This window comes from Leuciscus leuciscus, assembly GCF_965113295.1.
Source record: "Leuciscus leuciscus genome assembly, chromosome: 25".
Lineage (NCBI taxonomy): Eukaryota > Metazoa > Chordata > Actinopteri > Cypriniformes > Leuciscidae > Leuciscus > Leuciscus leuciscus.
In genome coordinates, this window is record NC_138724.1 from 5,730,738 (window position 1) to 5,746,988 (window position 16,251).

General features: G+C 40.9%; 1 protein-coding gene and 2 long non-coding RNA genes across 3 annotated transcripts in view; 1 reads left to right on the plus strand and 2 right to left on the minus strand.

Annotated features, from left to right (window-relative positions):
- LOC309490644 overlaps positions 1 to 16,251 on the minus strand; it is an 80,397-nt gene that overhangs the window by 34,405 nt on the left and 29,741 nt on the right. The gene's annotated exons all lie outside the window — the stretch shown is intronic.
- On the plus strand, positions 11 to 6,980 carry LOC309490469 (uncharacterized protein). Its single transcript, XM_082159660.1, has 12 exons — positions 11 to 134; positions 835 to 1,073; positions 1,193 to 1,371; positions 1,480 to 1,573; positions 1,840 to 2,196; positions 2,278 to 2,395; positions 2,514 to 2,605; positions 2,685 to 2,799; positions 3,577 to 3,678; positions 4,343 to 4,504; positions 4,782 to 4,928; positions 5,740 to 6,980. Exons 1-12 carry the CDS (start codon positions 41 to 43, stop codon positions 5,955 to 5,957), a joined length of 1,917 nt encoding a protein of 638 aa, XP_082015786.1. The 5' UTR covers positions 11 to 40; the 3' UTR covers positions 5,958 to 6,980.
- The window catches only part of LOC309490160, a 2,709-nt gene continuing 1,269 nt past the window's right edge, over positions 14,812 to 16,251 (minus strand). Inside the window, exons 2-3 of the long non-coding RNA XR_014202610.1 lie at positions 16,006 to 16,174; positions 14,812 to 14,898 (exon numbers count right to left, since the gene is read on the minus strand). This is a non-coding gene — a long non-coding RNA (uncharacterized lncRNA). The remainder of the gene's footprint in view (positions 14,899 to 16,005; positions 16,175 to 16,251) is intronic.

The window sequence follows — 16,251 nt, forward strand, 5'->3', positions numbered from 1 at the left end:
TTATATTTTTGCAATGTTGTGGTTTTGATTGTTAGCATGGATGGTGCCTATTCAGAGACCAGATCGTGTGTGCCACTGCTCAGGCAACATCCACGTGTCACCTGGAAGGGTCGTGGCAGTCATAACTATAAATGGTAAGACATCTTGTCACATTACACATTGAAATCCTATAAGAATGGATTACTCTGGATTGCTCGTCTGCTTACTCATTAAAGTGTCACTGCCTGATTTCAAGTGGTGTTGGTGATGATGACAAAAAAATAACAATAACGTCTTAGCACCCAAGGTCGCTTAAAAAAGGTAGGGGAGGAGGATTAAAGGCCAGTGGCATCAGTGAAAAGGTGTTTTTGAACATGCCCAGACAGGGAGCACTATGTTTGTGTAGTGGTAGGTTATTCCATGGAGTGAAACCAGCAATACAAAAGGCTCTATCCCAAAAAAGGTCCGCAGTCTGGTAGGATGGATGGTAAGCTGATCAGGATCACAGGGGCCGTGACTGGATTAGGGGGTGGAGGAGACCAGTAAGATGGGTGCAAGTGTATGGAGAGATTAAACAAACAGTCCTGTAATTTTTCACAATAACAGCTTTATCACTAAGTAGCAATGTTCTCACCAGTGAAATGTTGGTGTTTCAATTTGGAATTACAGCATAATTGAGTAGCTTTAACCATGCAAAAAGGAACTGAATCACTCTTCATTCAGAACGTTGACCAGTTACACTTCACAAACAGTTTATTAAAACCAAAGAATTATTGCCTTATTCTGGTGAGGTAAATTAAGTCCATTATTTGAGGAAATGCAGTATTACTTTATTTGGATTCATGCTCCGTACAGGCCGCTACAACCTTTCAATGCCAGTGTTGAGTTGCACCAGCTGTTATCTCACATGGTCCCCCTCCATCAAGGACATCCAGCGTGATGGATACTGGCCAGGCAGTGGCACCACAAACTTCTGCACGCTATATGCCACTGATATCTTTCAGTCATTTTATGACTTGAAGATGGCAGCACCAGGGGTCTCTCTGAAGGCATACCTAAGAATGCTTGACGCAAGGACAGTGCGCTTTGGAAGAGTGAGTGTTCATTTTACAAAATGCAATTTAGTTCCATGCATTCATTTAATCAACATTTATGTTGAGTTACAACACAACCTGCACAAATATTATATCCCTGTCATTTTGTTTGTCTTAAGACTGGTAAGGTATCACCAGACACATTTTACAAAAGCTTCTCAGAATGGGTAGCTGTAAAATATGAAGTACAAAAGCTGTGTATGAAGCAGTTCTTCGATTGCCCCGCCTGCAGTCCAGACATGCTTGCAGTGTCAGTGGATGGTAATCGCAAGCTTTATCGCTTCAAATCAAATTCAAGGTACATTACATTGTCAATTACATGTCAGTTAACTAGTAGATTGTATGAACAGCTCATGTAAAATGGAGAAATTATTTAATGAAAAAAAAAAAATCGTCTGTTTTTCAGCACTCCAGAGCCAGGACACTTTGATGATGTTTTCATCCAAAATGATGAGGAAGTAGCCAAGTTTGTTCAATACATCCACACACAAACAAAACATGTAAGTTCAAATATTTGTTTTTTGTCTCATTACCGACAGTAATTGCTGGCACTACATTGTTCATTAACATTTGCTGTTAACTAACATTGTAACATCACTGGCAGTATTGAGAGGAAGGAGGCTTTAACTTCCCAAATTTACATGCATGCCTTCTGCTACTGTAAATAATACAACTGCCAAATTGTGATGCCAGAGAAGAGTTGTTGACAGTCATATGCCTTAGAGGGCTTCATAAATCATGTCATGATATTACAATCCTTGTATAGGCCTCTGGAAAGGGTTCTTGTGGTTCTTCAACATGGACAGCAGCTAAGGAGTCCTCCAGAAAAAACTCAGGAAAACTGGATGAGGAGGGACTGGAGATAGCTGTCTGCCGCCATGGGGTCCTTCTTGGGGCACTGAATATGTTTAGAGGAGAGATTTTTGCGTACCCTCTCTTCCTCCAGAGGAAGTTAGCAGAAAGTGCTCCAGGAACAATCTCATTCCTGTGTTCAGATGTAGCCTGTAAATTTTTTCCTTATTTGGCTAAGGTGGTTCAGCAGTGTCCTGAGCTCAGGAAATTGCTGTCCATGCGCCCCTTTCTTTCAGTTATGCATGCAAAGGCACACTCTGGGAAATGTGAGGTACATTTCAGCTTTACTGACTAATTTAGTAGGTGTACAATAGTTCATTTATAAACAACTCCTAATCTATCTACTTATTAGATCAAATGGGGAGGCGCGTTCCAGGAAGGTGCTGGTTCAACTATCGGAGAAGAGGTTGAACAGGTAAACAGTTTCCTGTCCAGGGCAGCCATCACCACTAAGTACATGTCTAAAGCAGGTATGTGGGAGTGGCTAGATATGTGTGTGTCTGTGTACTGTTCGTAAGTACAATGGAATAGTTTCTTTTCAGAAAAAAGCTGGAAAGATGATCTGTAATCTGCTTTTCTTGAAATCAGGACGGAAAGACATGCTTACCCTCTTGGCTTTAGGGTGGAATGAAAGGAAGTTGGAAAACCTGAGTCACACTTTAAGACAGAGATACCTAAAGGTTATTTTTTCAACAATGTCATTTTCATAATGAACTCAAACAACATTCATACTGTTCTTGTTCTTGTTCTTGTTGTTAGACTGTAAGGATACTCAAAGAACATCATGACAGCCTGAATGTTGCAAAAAAGGAGCTTGGCATTGATGATGACACAGTGCAGCTGTGGGTGGCTGATGTGCAGAAGTGGGCAGAGGGTAAGTTTGCCTATGTGGAAACTTTCATGATAAAAACCTGCACATTGACAACTAATTATGCTACATTTCAGCATCGTAGCACACACTATACATCAATGTGCTTATCAACATTCCTGGAGTTGCATTGCTGAGCCAACTGCAACAATGTGTTTGCTGTATTTCATTAATTATTGCTCACCTTCTAAAGTGGGCAATGTGTGCTGAAAATTACTTGCTTAGTTAAATAACTTGCTACTTGATAATTTAAAGGAGAAATATGGCCGATTCTTACATGGATCTTGATCGCTAGACGTCGCTGAGTACTGTTGATAGGGGAAAAAAACGACCAAAATTGATGCTAACGAATTGGGAGTAGCTGTAGTACCATTGGAACCATGGGCCAGTACCAGTGAGCTACAATGCTAGGTCAAGGGGCATTATCAAAACGTGCCTTTTTGCCTCTTAACAGACTGGAAATGTCATTAAAACTAAACCTTACTGGACAAAACAATGTGTTTCCAACTCATTAATTGTGGAGTCAGTTAAGAGGCAAAAAGGCACGTTTAGATGATGCCCCCAGTCCTAGCATTGTAGCTTACTGGGAGCACTGGCCATTAGCTACAGCTTCTCCAGTTCAGTTGCTCCGATTTTGGTCGTGTATTTCCTATCAACATTACTTGTCGACGTCTAGCGATCAAGATCCATGTATAAATCATCCGAGTTTCTCCTTTAAATTACTTGCTAATTGTATTTGATTGATTGTCATTTCATGCATAATGTAATATAACTGTAATTTAGAAACTGATCACAGTGATGGTAGCCTTGGTGCACTACAGGCACGGATAGAGGAGCTGGCTGTCCTCGTCAAAGTACGCAGCCTAAACCTCTACAAACAAACAGGTATTTCACAGTTACATAGGCTACACCTACGTTTAGGCTCTTATTAATTCTACTCAATTGTAATGTTTCAGTTCCTAACCATACACACTGTGACCCTTTAGAAAATGTACATTGTACCTATGCAGCTAATGGAGCCTTGTCGCTACAGTTTATCTGTAGCATTACGCATGAAATTTGAATAAACTTTAAAGGGATATTCCACCATTTTGGGAAATTACACTCATTTTCCACCTCCCCTCGAGTTAAACAATTGATTTTTACCTTTCTCCAGTTCATCCAGCTTTTAGCTCTAGCCTAGCGTAGATCATAGAGTATAGTTCCATGTCAAATCAGCCAAGAAAATCGTTACGTTTCATTTTCCCTTGGTCTTATTACACTTTCTAACTTGAGAGGAGACAAGATTTAAATAGGAAAATTAACGGAAATCTTAGTCACTTTTAAACGTGATGCTAGCAGGCGAGATGCTAATGGTCTAACAGGATTCAATGATCTATGCTAGGCTGGAGCTAAAAGTGGTATCGCCAGACTCCGAGAATGGCTGGATGAACTGGAGAAAGGTATAAAATCAATGGTTTAACTCAAGGGGAGGTGGAAAATGAGTGTAATTTCACAAATGGTGGAATATCCCTTTAACAAAAGAATAATATGTGGCATTTTTTTCCAGATAGCAACAAGAGGCGGCATAAGATACGAAGAGTCATTTTAAATGACAAAAAACGCCTGGCAGCAGCTGTTGCCGAGTACAATCATCTGGCTGAACCGTCTGGACAAATTGTGTCTACTGATGCCATTATCCAGATGGACACGTGGCCTTGGCAAAGTGAAAGTAAGTTCTTTTTTTTCTTTTTTTTTTTTAAATAGAAAAACATTTATGGTCTGACTCAGTACTATGCAATGTTGGTTTCTATCAGGGTTTCCATGCTCATAGAAACCTTAGACCTATGTCGCAGAAATTTCAAAATCCAATCTTGATATTGTCTATCTAGATGTCAATCACATTGCACAGGGCTCCCTTGAAAAGTAGAAAAGTAATACCTCAATGTTAAAAAAAAATGATAAATAAAAACACGTTCTATACTTAACTCCACTTTCACCTTTTGCAGACCTTCACACCAAAAGGAAGGTCTTTGATATTTTTATGGCTGTGCAACGCCTGAAGGAGGAAGAAGTAATCCTCTGTAAGGAAATGCTGCAACACTGGACAGCACTAAAGGCACAATACTTGAGACTGGGAGCCCTTTCTTCAAACTGTAAGCACATCTATGTCTGTGTCAAAAGGGGTCGCACACCGGACGCACAGCTCAGCGCCGCGCAGCGCCACATCTTTTAAATTCGAACACATTATTCTCTTTGAGTGTACACACACCGTACACACCGTACACACACACTGCGCCTTTCGGCGTCTGTCGCCGGCGCCCAGCAACTGCTCAGGACCTTGTTCAAAATCCTGCCGCGCCACAGAGCGCCATTTACATAGTTTTACATTAAATGTACATTTATTTGTCTCAAATCGTCGTTAATGTGTATATACTGACTTCACCCTGTGCTGCAATAAACATTTAGTTTTACATTCATTCACAGAAGTCAGCTGCTTGAATGAAAATTGCAGATGTTGTCGGATTTTTAGGTGATATTCCCAATTCATTCAGTTAACGGACGCTCTGAGGTAAAGTGAATACAGACTGCAGACTAAGCAACGATTGTATTTAATTGTACAGTACAATCATAACATAGTACAGGCATTATCTTAATTTAATAATGTCCTTAAACATAACAATATTGCTGGCCATAAACTGAGAAAGTGTGCGTCCGGTGTGCGATACCTCGAGTTGTCCTAGACGTAGCGCGGCGCGGCGCTGAGCTGCACGTCCGGTGTGCGACCCCCTTCACTCTTTCATTGGGAGAGAAGTGTCTGCAATATCTTACTTACACTTTTTTTCCACTGTTTTGCAGGAGTGAGTATGTTTGGTGTAGATCCCCATGTCCGTTATTACAGCAATTAACTAGGCAGTGAAATGTTATTGATTTCATTATTGATTTATTGTTATTATGTTTTTGCAGCCTCTCTTGTTGACCTCTCTGAGGATGCACAAAAAGGACTGCAGTGTCTAGTTCATCAGAGGCTCAGCAAACTGAAAGCAGAAATGCTTTTAGTCAAGGGCCATTACAAAACTATCCTGAATGGTAACTCACACCTGGAGATGGAGTTGGAAGAAGAAGACCTCGAACTTGATGCTATAGACTCTGATTTCAGCTGTTCTGATGAGGACTCTGACTGATTGTCATCTGCCATCAAACATCCTTCAATAACTTGTTGTGGTGGTGGTGTGTTGTTGTTGTGGTGGATGTTGACATGTTGATGGTTGTGGGTGCTGTGGTTGAGACTGTTGTTGTATGATGGCGTGTGATGGTGCTTGGGTTCTGCAACTTAGTACACAACAAACCCCCAGGCAATGTTTATGGCTTTGGATAAATATGTCATATTTATATTTTTCATGTCATATTTTTCAAATTAATAATCAATGTGTGTTATTGTGTTAAATAATTGAGATGTTAAACCTCAAACATAGCTAAATCCTCATCTGTCCATTAAAGTACTGTGTCCCATAACACAGACAGTCAAATGTTGTGTGTATTTACAAGTTGCAGGATATTGGTGTACATCTTTTCAGTGTTATCTTAGGTCTGTGTATTTTGAAAAATAATTGTTCGCACGTGCACACAAACAAACAAACACACAAAATGAATTAATCCTACTTTGTAATTGTTGTACCACACTGATGGTGTCGATGAAGAAATATACATTGTGCCCTGTAACCTGATTACCTACTCTTGTAATTCTATTTTCAGATTTTCTTTGTATTTATATATTTGCTATGTATGCTACTTCATTGTGATCCTTCCTTCTAATCTTTATTTGTATGACCTGTGACTACTTCATATTCTTCCCTTTTTTTGTAACATTCAAGATCTTCTGGAATGACAATAAAGTATCTTTCTTCTTTTGTTATCAACTGTTTATTGAGTTTATAGGTGGGGGGCAATGAAGCATCTTTGATCTCACTGATTTCTTTCTATGCAGATCATTACTTAACAAGACAATTGTCATTAACCTTTGTTGGTTTTTTATGTTCTTCACAAAAAAGTGAACCAGCTTCATGCCAAGTCAGTGCTATTTGAATGGCCTAGCTAATATAACTCGTTTAAATACTGTACCTTAGTTACTTTTACTTACACATGTAGGCTGTAACATATGTTCAGTTCAAATACAATAACAAATACAAAATTTTAGGCAAAATCAACACCTTGAACTCATTGTTGTGTTCCTCAAACCATTCCTGAACCATTTTCTTTGTGTCATTATCCTGCTGAAAGAGGCTACTGCCATAAGGGAATACTGTTTCCATGAGAGGGTGTACATGGTCTGAAACAATGCTTAGGGAGATGGTACGTCAAAGTAACATCCACATGAATGGCAAGACTCAAGGTTTAGCAGCAAAACATTGCCCAAAGCATCACACTACCTCCACAGGCTTGTCTTATGTACATAGTGCATCCTGGTGCCATTTGTTGTTCAGGTAAACAATGCACATGCACCCGGCCATCCACGTGATATATTGCCCATTTTTGGCAGTGGACAGGTCAGCATGGACAGCCTGACTGGGCTGTGACCATCACCTGTAAATGCTATTTGACATCAGAATCAGAATCTGAATCAGCTTTATCGGACAGGTTTGCGTAAACAAACAAGGAATTTAACTCCGGTCAATCTTTGCTCTCTCAAAGTACAACACTCACGTAACATATAAGAAAAAAAGCATAAAAAAGAATAAAAACAGAACAGTAAGAATAGAATAAAGGGCATTCAATTACGGCTATGTATAAGAATAAATACAGTATGTACATTTGCAAATAAATAGACACTTAAGGTGGTATAGGGTAATGCAATTGTCCGGGGGGGATGTCCGCCTCCTTGTTGTCCCTGTGAAGGTTGCCATAGTCGTGGACACCTCAACAGGCACAGGCAAGATTCAATATACAATTGAAAAGAGGGTGGGAATAGCGCAATATCAGTATAGACTGAGGTTTAAGATTAAAAATATAGTGCAAGGCAGTTCAGTGCAATGATGATATTAATAACAATATTGTAACTGTAAGATTGAAGTACACATGTGGTAGATGAGCAGAACAGTGTTGATTGACTTTGTTCAGTGTAAGGGTGTTCAACAGAGTGACTGTTTGAGGGGGGAAGAAGGTATCAGCCGCAATTTTGATTCACCAATATACAATACAGCAAAGTATAGGTCCAGGAGAACAACATAATAGGAAGTTGGAATGTCCCAATTTATGTCAACCATCAACCTTTTCTTGGGGGAAGAAGCTGTCTTTGTGTCGGCTGGTTTTGGCGAAAAGTGCCCTGTATCGTCTACCAGCGGGAAGGAGGTTGAACAGTTTGTGACCAGGATGTGAGGGGTCTGTAGAGATTTTTGCTGCCCTTTTCCTGACCATGGACTGGTACAGGTCCTGGATGGAGGGAAGGTCAGCTCTGTTGCAGTCTGGCCCTGTCCCGTTTGGTGGCTGACCCAAACCAGACAGTGATGGAGGTGTAGATAATAGACTGAATGATGACTGAGTAGAAAGTGGTCAGCAGCTCCTTAGGCAGATTAAACTTCCTTAGCTGTATCAGGAAGTATAACCTTTGCTGGGCCTTTTTCTGGATAGCGTCAAAGTGGAGAGACCATTTTAGGTCCTGTGAAATGGTTGATGGTTGACATAAATTGGGACATTCCAACTTCCTATTATGTTGTTCTCCTGGACCTATACTTTGCTGTATTGTATATTGGTGAATCAAAATTGCGGCTGATACCTTTTTACATGTAGGCCTACCAGGAAAGCTACTTAAACAATCTAAGTGTAGCCGGTTGAAATAGCCACCTGTGCCTGTAAGGCCTGAGGGACAAATCAGGCCTGCTATCTCTCTGGTATGATAAATTCATTAAACCTAATGCTGCAAACTATCCTCAGGAAGGAAGAGCCCACAAAAACTGACATGTAAGTGGGGTATGGAGGAGGATATGACAGCAGTACATGATTCGTACATGTTTGCTATGAAGTGGGTATAGTAAATTAGAAATACAAATGAATTACAAGTGCATGAAAACGCAAATTATAATGTAAATTATAATGTAAAATATAATACAGAGTAAAAACTGATAATGCAGAGATAGTTACAATGTTGTTGCTAGAGTACATACGGTGGTTGCTATACCAAATAAAGCAGTTGCTATGCTGGTTGCTATGGTAATCATGTTGGTTGCTGTGGTGATTGCTAGGTTGACATGGTTTAATTGATGTTGATAGACAGATAGTTTAAATGATAGACGAATACTCTCTACTGTCAAAGTGGTGAGTAATTCACCACTGTGTGCTTCAGCAGGTTGTATGGTGTCATCAGCCTCATCATATTGTGTCTATTTTCATTGTAGTACTGTAGGATGACATACTGGTTACAGATAGTAGTCTATATTTATTTTCTTTGAGGTCTGTTGTGTTTTTATTTTGTTTATTTTTGAAGGTTGGCAAAATTAGGTGTATGTGTGCAGGTCTATTGAGGCCTGCCCATTTAATGACTCCCCAGCCTAGTTGATGCCAACTATTGAGACAGGAGTAGGAGCACTCTAGGGAGGCTGGTCACTTGGTGTTAGTGGGTGTCCCTTTGTTATAGTACATGAGTGGATTTACTATTTGTGTGCTTCCAGTACACAGTTCACCTTGGTTGCTGTCCACATGAAATCCTGATCCCCTTTCCTCAGGACAGCCTCCCCTCAGGTCTCCCTACGCCACATTACCTGTATATTTTCTAAGCCAAGCACTTGGTAGATTTCACAAGAATTAGGACTTGTCCCAACTTCTTCCATTGTTTTGTTTCCATAGACCTACAGACCTACTTTATTGTACTCTGTTGGTGAATCAAAGGTTTGCCAGATGTGTACCATTAAGGAAAGGCAGTTTTAACAATCTAAAATGTATATTTTCTAAAAGCCTATCAATTTCTTTCAACAATAACGCTAAAAAAACATGTAGTTGTAATGTCTTTAATGTACTGTACTGAAACATTCAAAGTAATGAATAGCCAAATGAATGGACAAACGTTGACATGAATACATTGTTTTTAATATCTGAACAAGAAAAAATACAATAACAAAATACCAAAAAACTTTTTTTTTATTAATTTTAGAGAAAAAGAAACATAAAAAAAAAAAAAAACATTTTATGAATAAAATAATATGTGCCAATCACATGAATTGTTCTGCTGGCTCCCACGAGTCAGGCCATTCTTTCCCACTGTCCAAAAAGGAAAGGGAAAAAGGTTATTAATAGAACAACTGAAACTCTTACATTGCAAACAAATACAAAACTATGTATTGGTCCTTTAGAACTGATTAAAATATTTCCAAGAGTGAATGTCCAAATAGACAAATAATAAACAAATTCAAAATGAACTCATTGACGGTCTTAGTCTGCATGTACATCTGTTTCTAGGGTAGGACCTACCATTTTGCACAAGATGCCCATTTGACCTTGACTTCCTCTTTTTCCTGAAAATACATGAAACAAGGAAAATATTAGGCTACTTTAAACATATTTGCAAGAGCACAACATGCAAGTGGACAGGAGTGTGTTCAAAAGTGGTCACTTTATTCTAACACATAGGGTACAAAACACAAACATAGATAACGTTTGTGGTGTTGTCAGTTAATTCATTCAGATGAGTTCATTCATCTCTTTCTGCATGTCTTTCCAATTAATACTAAAACCAGACGAGGATAGAATATTACCCTTACAATTAGTCCTTGAAAAAGTACTCAGGTCAGATGTGGAACAATATTGAGATTGTGAATGCTACTGTAATATCGTCTGACACATTCCATTTGCTCAACACCACTGTTGGTCGGCTTTAACCAAATCTTTCATTTATTAACTTCAGCCTGACTCTGTCAAATTTGTGCGTCTTACTTCGCTCTGGCCACAGTTCACATGCACTGTCGTCAAAATATGCTCTCAAACTTGCACCATACTTGTTTTATGAATAGTATGTTACTTTAGTCTCTGAACTGAAATGAGAAATCCGGCAAGTTTTCACACAGATTGAGGTCACCAACTGCTGTTGTTAAGAAAAAAAATGGAAACAATCAGTTTTGCCTAGCTCGAGTTGCTACATTCAGAAGCTACAGCGCTACACTCTGTGGGCATGTACATGGGGGCTCATGGACATGCCCCCAGAGTGTAGCGCTGTGCCTGGTTGGATTAGCTGCTGGCTGTAGTAACTCGAGCTAGGTAAAACCAATTTTCCCTTTTTCTCAAGTTTCTCTTTTTTTCATACGGACAGTACTCGGTGACCACGAGAAATGGAGATCTATGTGAAAACTTGCCGGATTTGTCCTTTAAAGCCAACCATAACAATTGTTTGACCTTAACATAACGTTTCCAAAATCATTTTAATGGCACATAACCTCATAACATGACAAACGGCACTTCTGCCATTTTCAGAGCAGCCAAAATCAAAACGCAAAAAAAGCTTCTATGCTACAGGAATATATTTTTCTACAGATTGCTTGCCCTCAATGTTATATTCGAGTTATGTTCATACTTTGTTGCAAAAGATGCATATTTAGTTCATTTATTCTTGTGCTTCTCAACTGTAACCGAGAGCAACATAAAAGTATGCAACTTTGGTCTGTCAAAAAATACTTACACCAACAACACGCTTGTCCACAATGTCAGAATAATTGAAGACTGTCTGTGAAGTGTGTTTTCGGCATTCTAAAAATGACAATAAAAAAGGTTAGATAAAGTCTATGTTGTTCAACAGGTCAGAAATTAAGCATAGTTGCAAAAGTCTGGCTTCAAATAATGAATGTCCTCCCAAGTATTGCACTTAACAAAGGTGATTTCACGAATTAGCTGATCTACTTGCCTGAGAAGTGGTTTATAGCACTCAGCTGGTGGAGGAGGACTGAAACAAGACGTTTACAACATTTAAAGGGATAGTTCACTTTGAAATAAAATGTTGGTATGTTTTAGCTTACCTCAAGGGCATCCAAGATGTAGGTGTCTTTTTTTCCGAAGTAGTTTCAATTTTGATATTTTTAGGTCAAACCGTTCTTGTCTGTCAGTCATATAATGCAGGTCTATGGTCACCACCTCAAAGAGCAAGCACAGAGTCCAAATTAAAACAATTCCGCATCGTCCAAATTAAACAATTCCCCATCGTAAGTACACATTGATGGCCTAAGACACGAAACGAGCGGTTTGTGTGAGAAAACGAACAGTATTTATATTGTTGTTATCTCTTGAACACAGCCGCATCCAAATGATCTGAGGGCGCGGGCGGGTATAGATATATACACTAGATCAGTGGTTCTCAACCCTGCTCCTGGAGGACCCCCAACACTGCACGTTTTCTTTGTATCCCTAATCAAACACACCTGATTCAACTCATCAGCTCATTAACCCATGTGATAATGAGCTGATGAGTTGAATCAGGTGTGTTTGATTAGGGAGAAAAAGAAAACGTGCAGTGTTGGGGGTCCTCCAGGAGCAGGGTTGAGAACCACTGCACTAGATGTCGGCTTGGCTACTGCAGTTCATTGGAACGAAACCGTAGCCAAGCCGACATCTAGTGTATATATCTATACCCGCCCGCGCCCTCAGATCATTTGGACACGGCTGAGTTCAAGAGGTAACAACACTATAAATACTGTTCGTTTTCTCACACAAACCGCTCGTTTCGTGTCTTAGGCCATCAATGTGTACTTACGATGGGGAATTGTTTAATTTGGACGATGCGGAATTGTTTTAATTTGGACTCTGTGCTTGCTCTTTGAGGTGGTGACCATAGACCTGCATTATATGACTGACAGACAAGAACGGTTTGACCTAAAAATATCAAAATTGAAACTACTGCGGAAAAAAAGACACCTACATCTTGGATGCCCTTGAGGTAAGCTAAAACATACCAACATTTTATTTCAAAGTGAACTATCCCTTTAATTAGTTTTAGCTGAAATCTAACCTTTCATTTTACGCGTAGAACTGCGTTTTGCAGCTGGAGGGAGAGTGGAGGACCCAGGTGGTGGGTGGAGAGAGGAGGACCCAGTGGCTGGAGGGAGAGAGGAGTTAGCATAAGGCAAAATTACAAAGATGTAACCGTCAGTAATTGTCAGTGCTTGAGAAGTGGTGGTGATAGCACTCAGCTGGTGGAGGAGCACTGAAGCAAGAAGTTTACCACATTTAATTAGTTTTAGCTGAAATCTAACCTTTCATTTTACGCTTAGAACTGCCTTTTGCAGCTGGAGGGAGAGAGGAGGACCCAGGTGGTGGGTGGAGAGAGGAGGACCCAGTGGCTGGAGGGAGAGAGGAGTCAGCATAAGGTAAAATTACAAAGATATAACCGTCAGTAATTGTCAGTGCTTGAGAAGTGGTGGTGATAGCACTCAGCTGGTGGAGGAGGACTGAAGCAAGAAGTTTACAACATTTAATTAGTTTTAGCTGAAATCTAACCTTTCATTTTACGCTTAGAACGGCCTTTTGCAGCTGGAGGGAGAGAGGAGGACCCAGGTGGTGGAGGAAGAGTGGAGGACCCAGGTGGTGGGGGGAGAGTGGAGGACCCAGGTGGTGGGGGGAGAGTGGAGGACCCAGGTGGTGGAGGGAGAGTGGAGGACCCAGGTGGTGGAGGGAGAGTGGAGGACCCAGGTGGTGGGGGGAGAGTGGAGGACCCAGATGGTGGAGGGAGAGTGGAGGACCCAGGTGGTGGGGGGAGAGTGGAGGACCCAGATGGTGGAGGGAGAGTGGAGGACCCAGGTGGTGGGGGGAGAGTGGAGGACCCAGGTGGTGGGGGGAGAGTGGAGGACCCAGATGGTGGAGGGAGAGTGGAGGACCCAGGTGGTGGGGGGAGAGTGGAGGACCCAGGTGGTGGGGGGAGAGTGGAGGACCCAGGTGGTGGAGGGAGAGTGGAGGACCCAGGTGGTGGAGGGAGAGTGGAGGAGCCAGGTGGTGGGTGGAGAGAGGAGGACCCAGTAGCTGGAGGGAGAGAGGAGTCAGCATAAGGCAAAATTACAAAGATATAACCGTCAGTAATTGTCAGTGCTTGAGAAGTGGTGGTGATAGCACTCAGCTGGTGGAGGAGCACTGAAGCAAGACGTTTACCACATTTAATTAGTTTTAGCTGAAATCTAACCTTTCATTTTACGCTTAGAACTGCGTTTTGCAGCTGGAGGGAGAGTGGAGGACCCAGGTGGTGGGTGGAGAGAAGAGGACCCAGTGGCTGGAGGGAGAGAGGAGTTAGCATAAGGTAAAATTACAAAGATATAACCGTCAGTAATTGTCAGTGCTTGAGAAGTGGTGGTGATAGCACTCAGCTGGTGGAGGAGGACTGAAGCAAGAAGTTTACCACATTTAATTCGTTTTAGCTGAAATCTAACCTTTCATTTTACGCTTAGAACTGCCTTTTGCAGCTGGAGGGAGAGAGGAGGACCCAGGTGGTGGGTGGAGAGTGGAGGACCCAGTGGCTGGAGGGAGAGAGGAGTCAGCATAAGGCAAAATTACAAAGATATAACCGTCAGTAATTGTCAGTGCTTGAGAAGTGGTGGTGATAGCACTCAGCTGGTGGAGGAGGACTGAAGCAAGACGTTTACCACATTTAATTAGTTTTAGCTGAAACCTAACCTTTCATTTTACGCGTAGAACTGCCTTTTGCAGCTGGAGGGAGAGTGGAGGACCCAGGTGGTGGGGGGAGAGAGGAGGACCCAGGTGGTGGGGGGAGAGAGGAGGACCCAGGTGGTGGGGGGAGAGTGGAGGACTCAGAAGGTGGGGGGAGAGTGGAGGACTCAGAAGGTTGAGGGAGAGAGGAGGACCCAGGTAGTGGGGGGAGAGTGGAGGACTCAGAAGGTGGGGGGAGAGTGGAGGACTCAGAAGGTTGAGGGAGAGAGGAGTCAGATGGTAAAACAAAGAAAATAAAATCCTCATTAATTAACACTCTCTCCTCCACCACCTCCTCCTCTGGAGGGTTTGATTCCACCACCTCCTCTTCAGATGCTGGATGATCCCCCACCTCCTGCTCTGCTTGGTTTTCCTCCTCCTGCTCTGCTTGGTTTTCCTCCTCTTGCGATGTATTTGGGTCCACCTCCTCAGGGACATCCTCTTCTTGAGCGACTAGTTCTGCAAAATGTTAATATTAAATGTTAATGACAACTGGATTAAGAATGTTAAGATGAAAAGGTGAAATTAAAAGTAGCTGCCTCCTTTTTTCTATGGTTAAAGTAAGCAATAAGCCTCGAGAGGCCGTAGGTTACACTGATTCTACAACAGCTAAGGGGCGTTGTTAGGCACGACGCGCTAGCGGTGTTGTAGAATCAGTGTAACCTACGGACTCGAGTGGCTTATTGCTTTTCTAAAACTGTTACTATAAATACCTGGCAAAGATTCATAAAGTAAAGGCACAGCAACTACAAATATAACAAGTTATTCCTAGTTAATCATTCTTCCGCCAAGAAATATATTTCCTCTATCTGAATGGCTGCCAAGCAACGTCGAGACGCAGCTACTTTAACTTTTGTATCAAGTTATGGTAGCGCAGTAATATAGAACAAAATGCGGTCAAGGTGTATGTTTATGCTGCATTTTACAACAGCATCGAACGCGATTCAGCCAATCACAATCAAGGACTGGAACTATCAGTTTTAGAAGTTGTACATATATAACATTACAAACAGTCCATTGTCCTAACCCAGATTGGATGATTAAATACTCAAGAAACCATTGCCAGTGTTTTTACCTAATTAGCTGATTAGAGTTCTTCTCAGGTCAACATTTTACAATTTACATCTCATGGAAATTAAAAACTCCAGCATCTCAAAATATTACAATAGAATAATACACTGTATAAAATCATCAAGATTAAAACAATCAAGAGCAAACAAAAAAGGTTTGGAAGATTTTACTGTACGTGTAATAAATGTAGAATATAAAGTTTCAAGTTTTGAAGTACATAGACTAACATGGTTCTTTAATGTTCCTTATAAATGTGTACACATTGTAATTATACAAGTCGCAACATGTAAATAGGACACTGTTGGAATTCTTCTGTCACTTTTGGGAGATACAGTAGGTTAGTTGGTTTTGCCACCTCAATGAGCTATACTAACATAAAGGTGGGTCTGACTGAGTTAATGCAAGTGACAAGAAGGGTATGTAAAATCTTATCTCACATAAGTGAACATAAGTATGTATTACTGTGTTCATGTTGAAAATTACAGGAAATCTTACTTCGTAGTAGGTGCTCATAAAAACGTTGCATTTTTTTTATAATTTTGAAAATCTCAGGATTCCCTGGGTTTTCAAGGCAATGTAAGAGGTCAGCTGTCATTCTCCCTCTCCTGTCTTTATGTCCCAGGAATAAAATTGGACAATACTCCAATACACTGAGTTTGTTAACCTGCAAGAAAAATGAAGACAAGACAAATATTTGGATTATAAACAATTATGCAGTTAGTGCCACTGTAGTAATACAAT